This window comes from Nycticebus coucang, chromosome 8, assembly GCF_027406575.1.
Source record: "Nycticebus coucang isolate mNycCou1 chromosome 8, mNycCou1.pri, whole genome shotgun sequence".
Classification (NCBI taxonomy): domain Eukaryota; kingdom Metazoa; phylum Chordata; class Mammalia; order Primates; family Lorisidae; genus Nycticebus; species Nycticebus coucang.
Genome location: NC_069787.1, coordinates 5,343,261 through 5,361,235, shown reverse-complemented (window position 1 = coordinate 5,361,235; position 17,975 = coordinate 5,343,261). Strand labels below are relative to the sequence as shown.

The window sequence follows — 17,975 nt, the reverse complement described above, 5'->3', positions numbered from 1 at the left end:
CGGGCCTTACTCCCAGTACTCGATGACAGGGGAGGTGAAGTTGCTGGTGCTGAGGGTTATCCACAGGCTCTTGTTCCTACGCATGGTGTCCTCCATGCAGTGGGGCGTGTTCCAGCTGTGGTTGCAGTGCGCCCAGGGCAGGGTCGACTGGAAGGACTGGAACAGGTAGTACATGGCCCAGGCCAGGATGACGATGTAGTAGACATTCAGGAGGGACACAATCACGATGGAAGCATAGCCAATGCCTGCAGGTTGCACAAACAAGACAAGCACGCATCACAAGGGGGGGCCAGACCTACCGCGGCCATGTCCTCAATGGAAGGCCATGCCAGCCCCAGGCCTGGGGCTGAGCGAGGGCCTTCAACAGTGACCACTAAATCTGTAGGATGAATGGGTGACTAGATGAATGGAAAGGTGAAAGAATGGAGGGCTAGATCAAGGGGCTGCTAGCTGAATAGAAGGATGTATGAAACGGGGAGAGAGCAGTGATGGTTAGATGAATGGTTGGCTGGATAGGCGGACAGACAGCTGCATGGATGGATACTGGATTGATGGACCTTCATTTCTTGCATATTTGTTGGATGGATATACGGATGGTGGTTGGTCAGAATGGATGGATGAAAGAGTAGATGCATGGATGAGTGGATAATTTAATTATTGAGTGATCTAGTGGGAGAAAGTTTTAATGGGGGAATGAATAGATGTATAAGGATGTCTGAAGGAACAGAGTCACATACATTCCTATATTTGCAAATTAAATCCTAACTGTGATTATTTTGAGTGCATACTCAATATAAAGCAGAGGACTGATTAAGCTACCATTAATTTGGCACTTACTATGTACACAAAGCATTTTTACATGGCTAGGTCATTATGTCTTCATTATGTAGCAACCCTACAAAGTAAGTACATCACTCTATTTCTATTTTACAGATGAGGCAATGATGTTTTCAAAGAGAAGAGAAGGGAAAGGGACTCGAACCCACTATAGCACTTATTTACTGTGCTGTACTGCTGGGAAGTGTCTCTGCCCAGTGACATAATAAAGTGGCACAGCTGGGCCCTCCTAAGCAGCCAGCGGGTGCCAGGCACTTGGCAAGTCTCCTTCCCCCTTACTCTTATGCAGTGGCACCTGCATCACACCTGCACTGTCCTGGCTGTTCTCCTGTGTCAGCCACAGAGCTCAGTGATGCATGAGGATCCAGGGTACCTGGCAAACAGTAGGCACTCAATAAACATGTGCAGAACTGGTGAACTCCAGGCCCCAGGTGACCTTTGTCCCATACTCACCAGCGAATAGGGGGCAAATTTTTTCCCAGCAGGTAATGCCCCCTTCAGAGGTGTACTGGCCTATGATTATCTCCAGGAAAAACACAGGCAGGCCGCTCCCAAACAGGAAAATAAAATATGGTATGAGAAATGCACCTGCAGAAAGCAGAATGGGACAAGGGTCAGGCTGTCACCACCACAGGGGCTGATGCAGAAGCTTCTCACTCCCAAGCCTCCCAGACAATGGAATCAGAGAGAATGAGTGGGGGGCATGAGGGATCAAGGCCAAACTCTCACTCCTGGTGGTAAGTTCTCCAGGCCCTGCTGCTGCTAGAGTCTTTCCAGCGGGCCCTCCCTCTCACTTTCTCTGTATCTACCAGGTACTTCAAACCTCAGAGTCTTTGCTTGAGCTGTGCCTCCCACCTGCCTGCCTTCTCCACTTCTGTCCCTCTGAATAAGCACCGCTTGGGCTGTAAAAGCCATCTCAAGTATCACCTCCTCGTCAGAACCTTCACCAACCTCCTGTCTGTCCAACACAGGAGGCAAGAAGAACTCTGGAGGAAGGGTCTGGCCACAGGAAGAAGCAAGAATTGGGCATCTCCAGCCAGGGGGGTGGGACCCAGGGGAGGAGCAAGGGGCACAGAATCGGGGTGGGGTTCCTACCTGGTGTCCACTAATGGCTTCAGCGGGTCCATAAACCCTTTGAAACTGTGGGCAAGTTGGGTCTAATGTATGTGCTTTGTTCTGGGGAGCGTCTAGGACACTCATCAGAGTCCCAAAGGGGCCTGAGACCTAGAAAAGGTTAAGAAACCAGGCTCTAAGGGAGAATTCCCTGAAAAGTGGTTCTCTTAACATGGGTGCACATGGCATGCCCATCTCTGCTGATAATCAAGCCGCCGACAACAGGCAGTCATGGGCAATTCCTCCCTATTCAGTTCTCGTCAAGCCCCTCTTAGGGCATCAGTGAGGAAGTTTCCACTGGGTCCTGCCTGACTTTAGCATCTCTACTAGGAGATTAGAAGGTTCTAGCTCAGAGCCCTCAGGAGGCAAATACAGAAAACAAAAAACCCAAACCAACCAACTCATCAACCCAACCAGATGTTACTTAAAAAAAAAAAAATCTTCACTGTATTTTTTTTCCTGAAAACCTTTTTATCATGACGGATGATACTGGTTTTCCATTTAAAGGGAGAAATTAAGGCTGCATTTTGGACTACATTTGGTAAAGTTAGAAAAAATTAAAGCAAATGTAAGAAAAGATAAAGTAAGAAATAGTCATAGGTAAGTAAATATGGCAAAATTTACAAAGGGAGCGTATGACTCTGTCTAAGGTTTAGGAGACATGGGCCTCTTCAGATATGGCGAAATAGAGGATCAGAGAGGGTAAGGAACTTGCTCAAGGTAGCACAGCAATACCCTGGCAGAACAGCTCCCTGATTCTCAGTCATGCTCAGCTTCTATCTCTAAGGTGAGGTGAGGTGGGGTGGAGTGGGGTGAGGGGTGTGGCAGACTGACCTGTGGAGGTCAGTGAGGGGGTCTAGGGGAACACAGAGGGGCCACCCATGCCCTGGTCCCACCCTTTGCCTCCAATGCTACTCGCTCTGGAGGGCTCCCCCACCCCCCGGTACAGCCCGACCCAGGCTCACCTCCGCCATTTTTGTAGCAGAGGTACGGGAAACGCCAGACGTTGCCCAAGCCCACGAAGCCGCCAGCCACGGAGAGCACAAAGTCGATCTTATTGGACCACTTCTCCCGCTGTGGGGGTTTCCCCTCAGCCTCGTCTTCAGGCCGTGTGCCTGGGCTCTTCCCTGGCGATGGCTTCAGGATGTCCTTGTGGAAGTCTTTCAGACACTGCAGCTTCTCCTTGGTGGCCATCTTCTCGCTTTCTATAAGGAACAAAACAGAACCACCATGTAGCTGGTGAGGGACCTCCTGTGTGCCTTAGGCACAGGCTCTTCCTTCTCACCCACGGGCCAGCTCCCACCTGTCCAGGCCTGGGGCAGGGGGCCTGGCATCCCCTCCTCTGTCTACTGAGCACACAACAACAGCCAGTTGGATGCTCCCTCTAGGAGACCAGGACCTCAGGATCCGGTCTGGGGACTCTGGGGACACTTGCAACCCACAGAACCCACAGGTTCTACTCCCCGAGCACCTGCTGAACAGAAGGGGCTCCGGGCCCCGTGTTTGTCAGCCCTGAATGTCATACTTCAGCCTGCACCTCAGCCCTGGCATCATCTTTTACAAAAGGCAACACACCCCAGGCAGTTCCAGATGCCTTCCAAATAACAGCCTGTGGGCTCTAGAAATTAACAGATATTATTTTCTCATTTTGAATTTGCACACAAAAAATGGCAGCTCCTATTTCCCTAATGTGCAGTGCCTGGTCCGTAGACGTGCCCATTCATAATCATTGAAAGAATGGATAAAGAGGCAAGAGGAATGGTGTTTCAGGCTGGAATGGGAATAATACTTGAGAACGGGTTTCCACCAACATATAGAAAACAGATGTTTATGAAATATATTTTCAATTGATTGACCAGCCAGAGCTCTGTGGTAGAAGAAAATAAGGGACTTGCACTGGTGAGGATTATGCCAGCTGCTTGGTAATCTCCATTTGTCCGTCCTTCTCCAACCATTCTCTGCTTGCTCTGACTCCAGAGGCAGCAGCCCTTCCCTGCAGACCCCATCCGCCCACCCAGGCAGGATGTGGATATCACTGGCTATCCAAAAACTGACCAGGGTTACCAAGAGCAACCTGAGTCTTAGCCCATTAGGAGAGGGAAGTGCACAAGACCATGTCCCTCACCTTCAAGGGCTAACCCATGATATGCCATAGGGAAACAAAATATAGACAAGCTGAGAACCCAGTGTGGCTCCTCTCTGAGCCTCAGTTTCTCCATCTGCAGAACAGAAAGAACAGCAAAGGTGGCTGACTCCTGGCTAAGCAGCCTGGGACACAACTTGTTTTTTCTTCAGGATGCAAGTCAGTGACCAATATTGAAATACCTGATTTCAGAGAAAACTCAAGATCTCTAGGTTCTCTTGAAAAATTGGAAGATCAGGCTACAGTAGGCTCATAGTCCTTCACACGACACACCCTCGCTAGCTCACAACCTGGCTCACAGGACACACCGGCCTGGCCAGCTCCTGCCAGCCTCCGAGTTTGTCTTCTCATCAAAGCGCCTGGTGCTACCTGAAAATATCATGTTTCTTTCCTAGCTTCCTTGTTGACTGTCTCCTTGACTAGAACAGACGTTCTTGGGGATAAGGACCTCATCTAATCTGCCTTACTCACTGCTATGTTTCCAGAGCCCAGTGCCAGACCTCTCACACAGGAGGGTGTCAGGCAAGAGCTACTGGGTAGATGGTTCCCAGAGTGGCATCTGCAAGCAGCTGGTGACAACTGCCAACTATGGCCCTGCCTCTTCCCAACTGTGCCATGCAGGCAGTTGTTCAGCCTCAGAGCCTTGCAGACGAGGTGAGGTGCAGGACTCAGGGTACAGAAGGGACGTGCTGGCCCGGCCCCACCCACTAGGTCCACAGGAGCTGTGCTCTGAGGAGCAGAGGCACAAAAGCACAACAAATCCCCCATTTCCCCCACGCCTCCTTCCTCTCCTTGGGGTGGGGGACCCCAATTGTTTCACTATCTGGCAGTGAGCAGACCAAGAAAGGCTTCCTGGAGCCGCCGGGCAGCTCACGGAGCCCTTCCTCTGTCTGCCGGGGCATCCGCCATCGCCTTTCTCTGCCCTGCTCCCTCGGGGCCAGGCGCGGGTTAGGCGGGCCAATGGCTACTGTAAAAATAGCCCGACGGCCGGCATTGTTCTTGAATTCATCTGCACGGCCCTCGATGGTTATCTGGGCAGCTCATTGTGGGCCGGCTTGGTGGGCGCAGAATTGGAGGATGTGAGGGTCAACTCCCTCTGAGTGAAGGTGGTTGTTGGAGTGATCCCGAGTCTGTCGCCGAGAAGGGCTGGGCGTGCTCTTGTGGACTCTCCTTAGACCTCAGGACGGGAAGGGATTTCACAAGGTCATCTGGGCATTCAAACTGACGAAGGGGAGGGGGTTCCTTCTCTTCACATTTTCCCATTGGGGAAGGGGATCTTATGACCTCATGGGTGACTGGGACTGCAGAAGCTCATCCCTACTAAGAGCTGGGATCTGCTTCCCTAGGATAACCCTGCAAGACCCGGCTCTGCTCTCTGGGCCCCCAGACCCACTGGCCTTTGCTGCAGTGATACTCAGAGAACCGTCTGGAAAACGGAGAGGCAGCAACTAGAGTTCTCTAAGACCTTTAGCTCCAGGCTCTGGTTCCTACAAGACAAGGCCTCCAGCCCCCCACACTAAGGACCCCATTGTCCCACAGCTTGGCTAAGCTAGAATGAGGGTGGGGGCCTGGAAAGGTGCAGAGCAGGGGCCTGTCATATATATATCTGGCATCATGGGGGTCTCCCCACTTCCCTTTCCCAAGATATGCTCACCTGTCCACCTATGGGAGCTGCCATCACACGTCCACCTGCCCTTGGACAGTGCACAGCTGGCAGCGCTGCCCTCGCAAAACCCCATTCCAGCAAGACCTGCCTGTACATTCCTGGCATCCACCCACATCTCTCGGTTGCCATGGCAACCACGGGCTCCAGGCCCCATCAGCCTTTGCATGGGCATCTGTGGCAGCCTCCTCACAGGTCTTCCTGCTGCTACTCAGCCCACCCCCTAGCTATTCTCAACACAGCAGCTGAAGGAAGCTTAAACAGCATTATTAGATCGTCATCCTCCCCCCAGCCCTCCTGTCACTCCTAGGAGAGAGCACAAGCTCCTTACCATGGCCCACCAGGCTCCAGCATGGCCCCTGCTCCCCTTTTCCTTAGAACATGGGCCACAAAGAACTGCTATATGGATCCTCACTCTAGAAAGCCCTCAGGCTCCCCACCAGCTGCCCCAGGCCATCTGGTGGCAGCCTGACCCCTGGAGGAATCAGAGTATAAGCCCTGACCCAGAAGCTGAGAGTCATTTCCCGCCTGGGTTACCTCAGGTAAGTCACTCAACCTCTCTGGTCTTCAGTGTCGTCATCTGTAACATGGGGGTTAACAGTGCCCACTCCACGGGGGCACTGTGAGGGCTAAAAGAGGAAAGTGCCCAGAACGTGCTTAGAAGAGTACATGGCACACGGCAAGTACAGGCGGTCCCGAGTTACAAACATCGGACTTACACACAACTCACACTTATGAACAGGGGCTATTAGGGGTAATAGGTAAATAGTAATAAGTAAATACACCTGCTCCAACTTACATACACATTCAACTTAGGAACAAACCTACAGATCTTCTTGTTCATAACCCAGGGACTTTCTACACTCCATAAATACTAGCTGTTATTATTACTGCTGCTATTACTTCAATAAGAATGATTATCAGGTCCACCCCTGACCTTGGGCTATGTAAAGCCTTCACCCTACCCAGGGTGAGCGCAGCAAGAGCAGCAGAGATGACAAGTGACACCCTGAGGTCAGCTGTTACTCATCTGGGAGTAACAGTGATCAGGACGTTGCACTGATGTTGTGCCTGAACCCCTGGTTTATGCCTCCTCTGTCCTCCGGCAGCCCAGTCTGACCTCAGATGACACCTCCCCTGGCATCCCCAGAGTACCTCTATGCTTCCTTGAAGACTCGCAATTAGGCCAGTCACCCCCCACCGACCCTGCCAACAACTGACCACCCGGTAGAGCAGTGAGTGCTCAGGAGCTCCTTCCATAGGCTTCCAGCAGCCTGTTTCCCTGAATACGCCCACGAGAGCTGTTTTCCTTGGCCCTGGGCCCAGGGTTATTTTGTAGTGGCCGAGATACATCATTCCCCATTTTAAGAGCTTCCTCTTTGATTATTACAGCTACAAGCGATTAGAAGCCTCTCTGACACAGAGGCTCCACCCCTCCCAACCCAGCTGAACATTCCGTTTCTATTCCAAGGGTGGCAGCCAGAGCCAGCCGTGCCTGAAGACGGCCTTGCAGATCACCTGGTCACATTTGGCACATAGGTTGCCAGATTTAACCCAGTGCCAGTGACACCATGAATTTACTTTGCTCCTTCTCCGTTTAAAACTACCAGATTTTTGAGCACTCACCCTGTACTGAGCTGTTTATAAACAGTTGCCTATTCTTTCTTCTAACACTCTTACTATGGAAGGGGCTTCTCGTATGATGAGGGAAGCTGAGGCTTCAGCAGGGAAGCAAGCAGCCTGGCTGAGGCTACACACATGGGAGGAAAGGAGAGAGACAGCCAGAATAAAGAGGTCTCTGCACTCTTTGCAAATGGGAATACAGAGTGAGCAGGGTGGGGAATCCCTGGGAAACAGGTGTCCTGGGTGTCCTGGCTGCCCGACTCCCCTGCAGTGCCCAAACACCAGCCAGCTGCCACCCTGCCTAACCCAGCATCTGCTTCCTGGGTCTCTCTCTCTGGTAGAGAACAATGATTTCAATCTCTTATTGTCACTGCCTTAACCACTGAGGAGCTTCTGCCATTGTTTTAGCAAGAGGGCAGGTCTTGTCTGTTTCCTCTGCGGCATGCTCCCCCACTGCCAAGTGCCTGGCACATAGCAGGGCGCCAAGAAAGATCTCTGGGCTGGGTCTGACAGTTTTCTGCATGTCAGCAAACCTCTGGGGCTTAGGAAAACAGCTCCCAGGATCCCAGAACTGGGGCAGGAGGAGAGCTGGATGACATACTCACTTTACAGGTGGGGAAACCTGAGGCCCGAATGACCCCCAGCCCCTTGCCCTCCCCTGTCCAGAGGTCTCTCTCCTTTTCCCATTTGCCTGTCTACTCCAGAGCCAGATTCTGGGCACACTGAGGCCACAACTCAGCTGTACGATCTGGAGCAACTAATGATCTCTTTGTATCTAAGTTTCTCTACTGCAAAAAAAAAATAGGGATAAAAATAATACCAAGGATGAAATAGGATGATGCCTATAAAATGTTCAGCACATGGCCTGGCACATGCCAAGTGACCAGTAAAAATTAGCTACTATTGAATAAAACAGCCAGCCACATTGGGATTTTATTACACTATGGCAGGCATTACACCCTAAGTGTGTGCTAACAAAAGAAGAAAAAAAACGATGGTGGGACAGATTGGAGAATTAATGGTGAAAGGACAGAAAATTTCAGTTACATATGAGGAATAAGTTTGATAGATCTATTGTATATCATAGAGTTAATAATATATTGTATATTTGAAAATGCCTAGTTATTTTAAGTGTTCTCACCACAAAAAACACACAATGGTGTGTGAGGTGATACAGTCATTTGGTTTGATTTAGCCATTTTTCATTATATACATATATCAAAATATCGTGTTGTACACACCATAAATATATACATTTTTTATTTGTCAATTAAAAATTTAAAAAATAAAAAGCTGCACTTGGCGAGGACTGACCGCATGCCCATTTATTTAGCACTGCACTCCACACTCCACAGGTATTTTGTTAGTGAATCCCTCAGTGGGTGGTGCTACCACACTCCTTTTACTGAGCAGGTGCAGAGACGTGAAGTGACTTGCCCAGGGTCACACAGTGAGTAAAAGGCCATATAAGCCCCAAAAGGCTCCTTGATTCTGCCTTGGTCTCCAAAGTCTATGTTCTTAACCACTCTGGTTGCCACAGTCTCCTGAGTTAGCAACTTCACAAAGGGAAATGGGTTCTGGCATCTTTAAGAGGCCAGCTGCAGGCTGCTGGACCAGCTGACAAATTAAGGAACTAGTCAAGGGCAAACAGGGAAGTCAAGGGCTGCATAAAGGAGACAGACAGGGCCTGAGCACCCAGGAGCAGTCAGTGCCAAGGGTCACAGGGCTGGGCTGGGCTGACTGATGAAACAGCACAGACTAGGGCAGGAGGTGGCGTTGTAGACTGGAGGTTTCCTCTATCTCAAACAGGGGGTGTCTGGTAGGTCTGAAGGGTTTCCTTGGAGCGCAGTCTCCATAGATTCCAGGCCAGGAATAGGCTCAGGGAGTAGGGGGGCTGCGATCCATTAGTAATGTCTGCCCTGGGCACACTCTTTAGGTGCCATCCTTGGCCCTAGTGTTCAGCAATTAAGCACCCGACAAGAAAAGTGAGTTGCGTTAAGAGTGCTATTCCACCCACTATATGGGGTAGCTGTTTTTGAGTCAGGGGTTGTGGCAGGCCCCTGTAGTCCAAGCTACCTGGGAGGCTGAGGCAAGAGGATAACTTGAGCCCAGGAGTTTGAGGTTGCTGTGAGCTATGACTTCACAGCACTCTACTGAGAGTCACAAAGTGAGACTCTGTCTCAAAAACAAACCAAAAAACCCAAAAAACAACTTCTTGTTTTAAAGCGAAGGCATTTCAAACTATAAAATTTATTAATATGAGTGCTGTTAAGGAGATATGATCCAATCGATGAGACGGTATTTCATATTGTGTGGGCATCTATTCCTGAGGAAAGACTAACTCAGGCATGGCAAGATCAAATGCCTCCAGGGGCCTGGTGGGTAAGGACAGGAGTCCAGTGGGTGGGAGGCTGTACAGGGGACATCCAGGCTCTCACCACAGTGGCCCTCCCCAATTCCCACTACTGCAGCTGCCTTCAGGACTTGGGCCCACTGGGGCCGGATCCTCCAATTTCTCAAGAGATGTTGAAATATCTGGGTTGTCTGCACACACACATTTTTCAATTTCTCAAACACCATGTGGGCGAAGCACCAATACATAGGGGGCCGGACTCAGCCTGTGGCTAATTTGTCCTCTGGTCATACCACTGCCCCAGGTCACCCAAGGTGGCTGTGGCAAAAGGCAGGCCAGGCTCGTCTGGAGATGCTGACCAGGCTAGCCTTTGACCCCAAGGGCTTATCTCAGTGAGGTCATCCAGGAAGCCAGGCATTGTTTTGCCCAGAACAAAGGCAAAACAATGGAAAAATATTCTGGTCCTAGTGAAAGTGAATTCTGTCTGGAGCGGGGACAGGGGAGGGACTGTTTTCATATGCCATCCATGGGGATGGGACTTGTTATCTACCTGGGGTTCAGCCTCTGCAGGTAAAGTCCTCTCCTGATCTAACAGCAACCCCTCACTCCACCAGAGCCCAGAGCACAGGCCCTTACCTCTGCTGAAAGCCCTTTTCCTGGCTCACCCTTCATCCTCAACCAGCAGAAGCTTCAGCCTCTCCCTAGGCCTTGAGTAACCTTGCCTTTCACGCATAAGGAAGCTGAGGCTCAAAGAAGGGGAGGGTCTTGTCCCACAGACCCTGCAGCTATAGGGTGGTGGGTCAGGATTTGACCACAGTTCCTGATCTGTGACATTGATGACACCTAGAAGAAAGGTGACCTCTTGATGGGGATTTGCCAGGCCAGGTAGTTCTCGTTTGTGGCTTGCAGGAGGAAAAGTGGGTGAAGGTGAACAGGCTTTGCAAAGAACTGGCTTCTGGGACAATGCCAAGGGAGGGGGGGGGCAATTTGAGTCCAATCCACAGCCATCTTGTCATCTTCTCCTTACAGAAAAAATTAGCAGGTAAACATGAGGTCTGGGGACTGGGTCCAGATCGTGTTATCATCTCTTTGGAAGTAACAGGACCTGGCCCAAAGCCCCAGAAAACCAAAGACGTGCAGCAGAGAAGAAACACTGGAGGAACCACCCAGCCCACTGTGAAGGGGAGGGGAGAGGCACAGGCCAGCTCCTTGGGGACTGAGCTGGGCTGGGAAGGGCTGCAGAGGAGGCACTGCCCAGCAGTGAAGGTGGATCCCATACACACCAGACACAAAGCGGGAGCACCCCAAGGCACTGCCCAGCAGGTGGCTGAGTCTGGGAAAGGACTGGGTGGGTTGGGGTGGAAAGCTGGGTCCAGTTCTGCCCCTCCCAGGCCGGTGGGCCAAGTCACTTCCCCTCAGCGTCTCATAGGTCCAGGGGCAAAGCAAGAGCAAGGGAGGCTTTGGCAAGCTGTGACTGTCACAGAAGTGTTTACTGAGAAGCTCCTACTGTGTACTCAGCATTGCCCTAGGCATTGGCACAGGGTAAGCCCTGAGGGGCTGGCATTCCCAAAGGGGAGACAGACAACTGGACACAGAAATGAATAAATATTTATGTCAGTGACCAGCACACAGAAGACAACAAAGCAGGGTGATGTGTGAGTGACAGAGCCTGGGCATCGGCAAGGCCCCTCTGCAGAGGGGACATTTCATTAACAGAAGCAGCTCCCTGACACTCACTATGAGTAGGCCCTGTTGGTTCCAGGCACCAACTAACAACTAACTCGTTTACTCCTCAGCAGTCTAGATGAAGGAATGAGGCCTGGAGAGGGGAAGCCGCTTGTCCAAGGTCACACAGCTGCGATTGGAACCCAGACAGTTGGCTCCAGGGTCCATGCTTTGAACCACACTGAAGCTAAGAGCTGCATGGCAAAGACCTGGTGAAACAGTGGTCTAAGAGCAAGGAAACGCATGTGGAGAGGTCCATGCTGAACACAGTGAAGAAACAGGGAAGGACGGGGAGTGGCAGAGAGAAAGCGGGGTGGGGGCAGGGCCCCGAGGCCAGGCTAAGAACCTGGACTTATCCCAGATTTTATACTGTCCCAGTGAGGGTTCAACCCTTCCCGCTAAAGCCCTAGCTTGTCTGTCACCCCCTGGCCAACCCCTCCCTCAGCTCTGGGAGGGGACTTAAAGGACTGTGTTGGGTTTTTCCCTTTAGGTTTGTCTTGGAAACCCTACCTGGCAACCCTGACCTTTCCACTTGACTTTCTAGTGGGGCCTGTAGAGTTCTTAACCCCAGCACCTCAGTGCTACCTGGCTTCCTCGTTGCGAGCTGAGAACTTGTGGGGGCGGGTGGTGGGAATGCTTTCCCCTTGCCCAAGGACCTCACATTGGCGGCACAAATGTGCAATGTCCGTGTGCATGGAGCCTAACTTCCCACCCCCAAACTCCATAGGTGAGGCCATGCTTTGGAAAAAATGGGGGCATGCTACGATCCATGTGATCTGGGTAGCCACTTTCCAGCCCTGCCCTGAGCAGGTACTTACTCACCAGCAGCAGTTCTCCCTGGGGAGGTGGATGAACAACAGCAAAAGCCCAACTGCCATCTGGCCAAGCACCTGCAGGGGATACAGGGCCACCTTCCTGCCCTCCCTCTCGGGGCTAATGTCTAAAGACAGGAGGGAGGGGCTCATTTTGTTAAAGTAACACACAAATTTTGCTATGAGTTCAAAGGAAGTCCAGGGATTACACATCTGGTCAAGGGCAGGCAAGAAAGGTGTTAAAGAGGAGGTACCATGATAAGCTCCGAGCCGGGCCTCACAGCCCAGACTCATGGAGGACCCCAAACACCACTTGGTAGACCTGAGCACACTCAGAAACCGAAGCTGAGCTGGAGGAGGGGAGGGCCACTAGGCTACAAGGCTGGATTCTACACACAGAGGTGTCTGCAATGCCTGGTGGGTCATCTGGCTTCCTTTAGCACAACATTGGACTTGCTCTTAACACTGGAGTTTGGGGGGTTTTGTTTTCCAGTTGCTGGGCTGTCTTGGCCACCCTGCCTGGCAACCCTGCTCCAGGACCTAGGGGCTGGAGGAAGAGCTGGAGGGGAGTCCCTTCTCCATTCCTGTCCTCCATAGCTGGGTTGGCTGCAGTCAGGCTGCCACAGTGGCCTGCAGAGGTGCAAGAGGGGTGAGTCAGCAAGCCACCTCCTCTGGGCACTGACTCACCAGCGACAAGGCAGGACAAGGCAGCAAGGCCGTCCCTCCTGCCTGTCAGCTTCCCTACCACGGCAGCCCTCAGCTTGGTTTTGCCGGAAGTGGGGGTGGGGCGGAGTCGACCACGAGCCCAAGGCAGGCCCTACAGAACCCAGGATTATTTCTGGAGGTCATAAAAAAGGGGCTCAAGAAAACAGAAAGGTTCAGTTGCTTTTTCCTTCAACCTCCCCTCCTAAGCTCTAAGAACCCTACAGCTGCCCCCCTCCTCACTGGCTGGCTATGAAAAGCAAACACAGGGCAGCCCCTCCCTCACTCTGCAGAAAATGAAAGGAGACAAGCCTCAGGGACAAAGCCCGCTAAGGGTGCACCCGACAGATGTCACAGCTCCAATCTGTCACAGCTCCACGGAAAACAGCCAAGGCACTCTCTGCTGCATGCCCTTGGTCACTTTCTCTCTCTCAGCCTAGGTATTACCATCGCGACGCGAACATCCCATCTACAGTATGTGAAACTCTTCGCTCATTAGACACTTGTAAACACCCTCCCCCTCCCTTCTCCTTGTTCCTCTTTTCAGAATGTTTCTCCTCAACAAGGAAGGACTTTCTTCTTCCTTCCTAGCTACACCCCAACCTCACACTGACTCAGAAATGAGGCTCAACCAGAGTTTGGTGCCAGAGGATTCAAACAGCCTGGAACTTGGCGAGCTCCGGGCACAGGCACCTGCCCCACTTATCTGGAAACCAGGTTTTAGGCACCCTCTACCCTCTAGAATGGGCCCAAGATCCCTAGGGGTTGCTGAGCCACACATCCTGTGCTTTCTCAGGCCCTACACCTTGGGTCATGCTGTCCCCTTAGCCTGGTACACTATTCTCCCGAGGAATTAACAGACAATTGTCACAGCTCAGCCTGGACAGGCCACCTCTGGCCCCACATTCCCAGCCCCTACTGTAATTGCCTACCACTCCTCTGTTGCCCGGGACCTGCTTCCTCACACCGAGTACATGGCCCAGCACAACAAGTATTTGTCTGGTGGGACATCTGGGGCTCAGGGCTCTGGGACACTCAGGGTAGGGACAGCCTTGGGCTTCAGCAGTTCCCTGTGAGGGCGGCAGAGCAGAGCACAATGACAGGTGCTTAGGACTCTTGCAAGACCGTCACCAGCAAGGCAGGGTAGACCAGGAAGTGTCCCCAGCATCTGCGCATAGTTTCCTCGCAAATGGTCAAAACTCTACAAACCTTTTCTCTTATTTTGAGAGATGAGTCCCAAACATTTAGGACAGTGACTTTCATTAGTCATATGTCCCCTGAACAGCTTCCAAAAATGACTTTGAAGTGAATTTCCCTGGTACCTAAGTGTTTGCCAAGTGCCAGGGGGAAACCACGGGGTCCCCCCCCCCACAAGATTGCAGACTCACAACGGGGCCTCAGACATCTTAGTAAGACCTAGTGTGTCCCCATGCAAGCCCACTTCAGAGATGAGAAAACTGAGGCCAGGCCCCACAGCAGCTCAATGACCAGACAGAGGTACAGACACCAGCCTCTTCCAGAGAAGGCCCTCAGAGCTGGAGGGAGCTCATTTCACAGAGAGGAAACTGAGGCCTTTAGGAGGTGGTGAAGAGTGGGGGATATTCCCGACAATCCCAGCCCGGTGGAGTACAGTGGGTGCCGCAGGCTGAAAGTAAGCTCTGTTTCAAACCTGGGTGGATGGGGTTCATATCTAATTCTGTCAGGCTGGCAGATGTTGGTGTGGTGGCGGCAGCGACTTCCAGCACTACAAGATGGTGACTACCAGCAGCTACTGCTCGGCTAGAAGAAAAACTCAGCATTAAAATCCACGCCAGGGGGCGGGGGCTTGTAGGTGGGCTGTGGTCTTCCTACACACAGACCTTCCTCCGGGACAGCCCTCAGTGGTATCCGTGCCCCCTCACTTTCCACTGCCCTCCCACTTACACCACCATGGTGCTGTGGAAGGGGCTGCCTTCCGAAGGCCAGTCAGCCACACAGCATCACACGGGGCCACACCAAGCACGGGAAACTGTGCAGGCGTGCCCTGACCTCTGCTCCTACCAGCTTACTTCTAGCAGACCCCAAATCCCTGCCATGTCAGCCCCCCAGCTCAAGAACTATCAGTGACTCCCAGCTGCTTGGAGAATAATCTCTAAATTTCTCCTCCTAGAGTCCAAGCCTCCCTAACCCTTGCCTCTCCCATCCCTGATCTCTCATTTCTCCTTTTGGCTAGCATGAGTCCAGGGTTGCCTCATTCTCCACAGCACGGAGGTAGATGGGTTCTCTTGTGTTTCAGTGAATGTCACCCACATTGAAGACCTTAGCCCAGGTATCACCCCCTTGCAGAAGCTCTCCCACCCACCCCAGACTCTTGCCTCTCACCTCCTCCAGCTCACACCACCCCTACCATTCACCAGGTGCTGGGCTCTCATTCAGAACCTTGCAACGTTGGACAAAGTTCAAAGCTCTCTTTGGGAAACCTCAATTTTTTCATCTGCAAAATGGGCCCCACAGCCCATAAAACTATCCATTATTGAAGTCTCTGGGCTCTTAAGAAGGACTGGTGGATGACCAGACTCCTCACATGGACTGGAATATTAGAGTTGCCTTGGACAATGGGTAAAAAGGTAGAGAGATGCCTGGGCTTACCCAGACCTGACTCTGAATTTTCTTTTTTTTTTTTTTATTGTTGGGGATTCATTGAGGGTACAATAAGCCAGGTTACACTGATTGCAATTGTTAGGTAAAGTCCCTCTTGCAATCATGTCTTGCCCCCATAAAGTGTGACACACACCAAGGCCCAACCCTCCTCCCTCCTTCCCTCTCTCTGCTTTTCCTCCCCCCCATAACCTTAATTGTCATTAACTGTCATCATATCAAAATTGAGTACATAGGATTCATGCTTCTCCATTCTTTTGATGCTTTACTAAGAATAATGTCTTCCACTTCCATCCAGGTTAATACGAAGGATGTAAAGTCTCCATTTTTTTTAATGGCTGAATAGTATTCCATGGTATACATATACCACAGCTTGTTAATCCATTCCTGGGTTGGTGGACATTTAGGCTGTTTCCACATTTTGGCGATTGTAAATTGAGCTGCAATAAACAGTCTAGTACAAGTGTCCTTATGATAAAAGGATGCTGACTCTGAATTTTCAAGAAGGGGCCCCAGTAACCTGGACTGTCTGTGATACCAGCTTCCCAAGTGAATCTTCAAATCAGGTGATGTTAGGAACGTTGGTACTAATGTACTGGTAGACACTTGGTCAAATGTTAAACAAAATTGGTGACAGAAATCATAGCTGGCTAGTGACGATACACATGTGTCTGCGTGTGTGTGTGTACAGACATCCTGCCTGTCAGGATGCAGGCATGTGGGGCTGGGCCAGGCCAGGTTCAATTCTGCCAGTCCCACTGTGTCCAGGCTCACTGCATAGACATCTATCTTAACCTTGAGAGTCCACCACAGGGTCCCCTAGTCCCACTGCCACGCCTCCTCACCAGGCCCCTGTGGGGATGGGCATTTTGGCCCTCATTTTACAAATAAGGAAAATGGGGCTCAGAGAGGGCACATGGCCTAGTCCAGGTCACTGAGTGAGAGAATAACAAGACTCAAACCCAGGACGTGGCCAACATTTTACCTACTTGCTAAAGTGAAAAGGAGACCTTGAGACATCAAGGTGAAGGCTATTGGGGCTGGTTGGGGCTGGCCAGCTGGGTGGGGCCTGAGTGAGAAGCTGGTGTAACAAACAGTTCAGGTCTCATCCTCGGGGAGAAGCCTCAGAGACAAACTCCTGGCCCCGGGCTTTGCACCCTGGTGAGGGACACAGTTCAGCTGAGCCAGCCTCGGGTAGCATCTCCAAGGTTAGGAACAAGCCACAGACCACATCATCTGGGACTTGGGGGCTCTTTGACGGTCGCCACAGCAGAGGGGGTCACTTTCTATCTACAGTGGAGGCAGCAGGTGGGATTTTCCCAGCAGGAGAAACACCTACCCCCGAAACACCAGCTCCCCCGGCACAAGGCCACAGGAGGCCCTGCTGAGTACTGTGTGGCCAAGGCAAGGCCTGTCCCTCTCTGGGCTATGGCTTAGACCAGCTGATCAGGAGATTCCTCCACAGCCTGGAGGTACAGTGTCCTGATAGTCCCTCCCCACACACATGCACATACAGGTGTATACACACACACACAGTCCCCTCTCTTGGAGAAGGCACCCTCCCTAGGAGAGGAAACTGCACACCATAAACAAACCTGTCTATGCCTCAGTTTCCTCAAATGTAAAACAGGGATTAATGGACTGTGCCAACCTCGTGAGTTGTTGAGAAGTTAAATACACTAATACATATAGACCCCTTTAAATGGGCCTGGCACACGGGAGGCACTTAGAAAGTTCAGGTTACCAGGACGACAAAACAGATCAACATTTTCCCTAAAACCAGCGACAGCCTGGACCCTGAACCGAGGCCCTTGGGCACTCCCCAGATCGTCTCACAGCACCAAGACCAGGGTTCAGATGTAGGTCAGCCAGTCCTGAGATCTGGGGGCATTACCCTCACACCCCTGCCTCCTCCTAGCTGGCTTCCTCTGTTCTGTTTCAGCTCTTTCTCCCCAGGCTATCCAGAGACGTGGCCCTGTCTTCTGCAGTGGGTGTGATCAAGGGATGCTGAGGTCTCCATCATACTTGCTGATGATGCTGATGGTTGGTGGCTCCCTTCCTAGGGGTCTGAGCATAGACAAGGAAACCCACTGTCACCCCTCCTTCCCTAGTTTTGGGGTGCAGTTTTGGGAGCATCTAAAGCAGCTGCCTGAGGAAGGGCAGAAAGCAGAGAGAAGTGGCCAGATCAGGCCTGAAACTCCCCATATAGGGATCTTGGGGTGGTGGCACCTGCCAAGCTGGGCAGACAGAAATTACAGGGGGTAGGGCCTGGACCTGAGAGCAGGGAAGGGCTCTGCTGCGGAAACAGGTCTGCAGAGTGGCCCCAGCAACCTGTGGGAGGGAACTGCAGGCCAGCTACTTGGAGCA

General features: G+C 51.8%; 1 protein-coding gene across 5 annotated transcripts in view; it reads right to left on the bottom strand.

Annotated features, from left to right (window-relative positions):
• The window catches only part of SLC6A6 (solute carrier family 6 member 6), an 82,263-nt gene that overhangs the window by 38,578 nt on the left and 25,710 nt on the right, over positions 1–17,975 (bottom strand). For 3 of the 5 annotated variants that reach the window (XR_008381570.1, XR_008381569.1, XM_053599004.1), the window contains 4 exons: positions 14,641–14,750; positions 2,916–3,155; positions 1,291–1,425; positions 11–245 (listed from right to left, as the gene is read on the bottom strand). Coding sequence is in view for 2 of the 5 variants with exons in the window: in XM_053599004.1 (XP_053454979.1) it covers positions 11–245; positions 1,291–1,425; positions 2,916–3,155; positions 14,641–14,659 (629 nt within the window). In the remaining 3 variants the exon portion in view is untranslated. The remainder of the gene's footprint in view (positions 1–10; positions 246–1,290; positions 1,426–2,915; positions 3,156–14,640; positions 14,751–17,975) is intronic. The other 2 variants (XR_008381571.1, XM_053599005.1) reach the window with 2 other exon arrangements.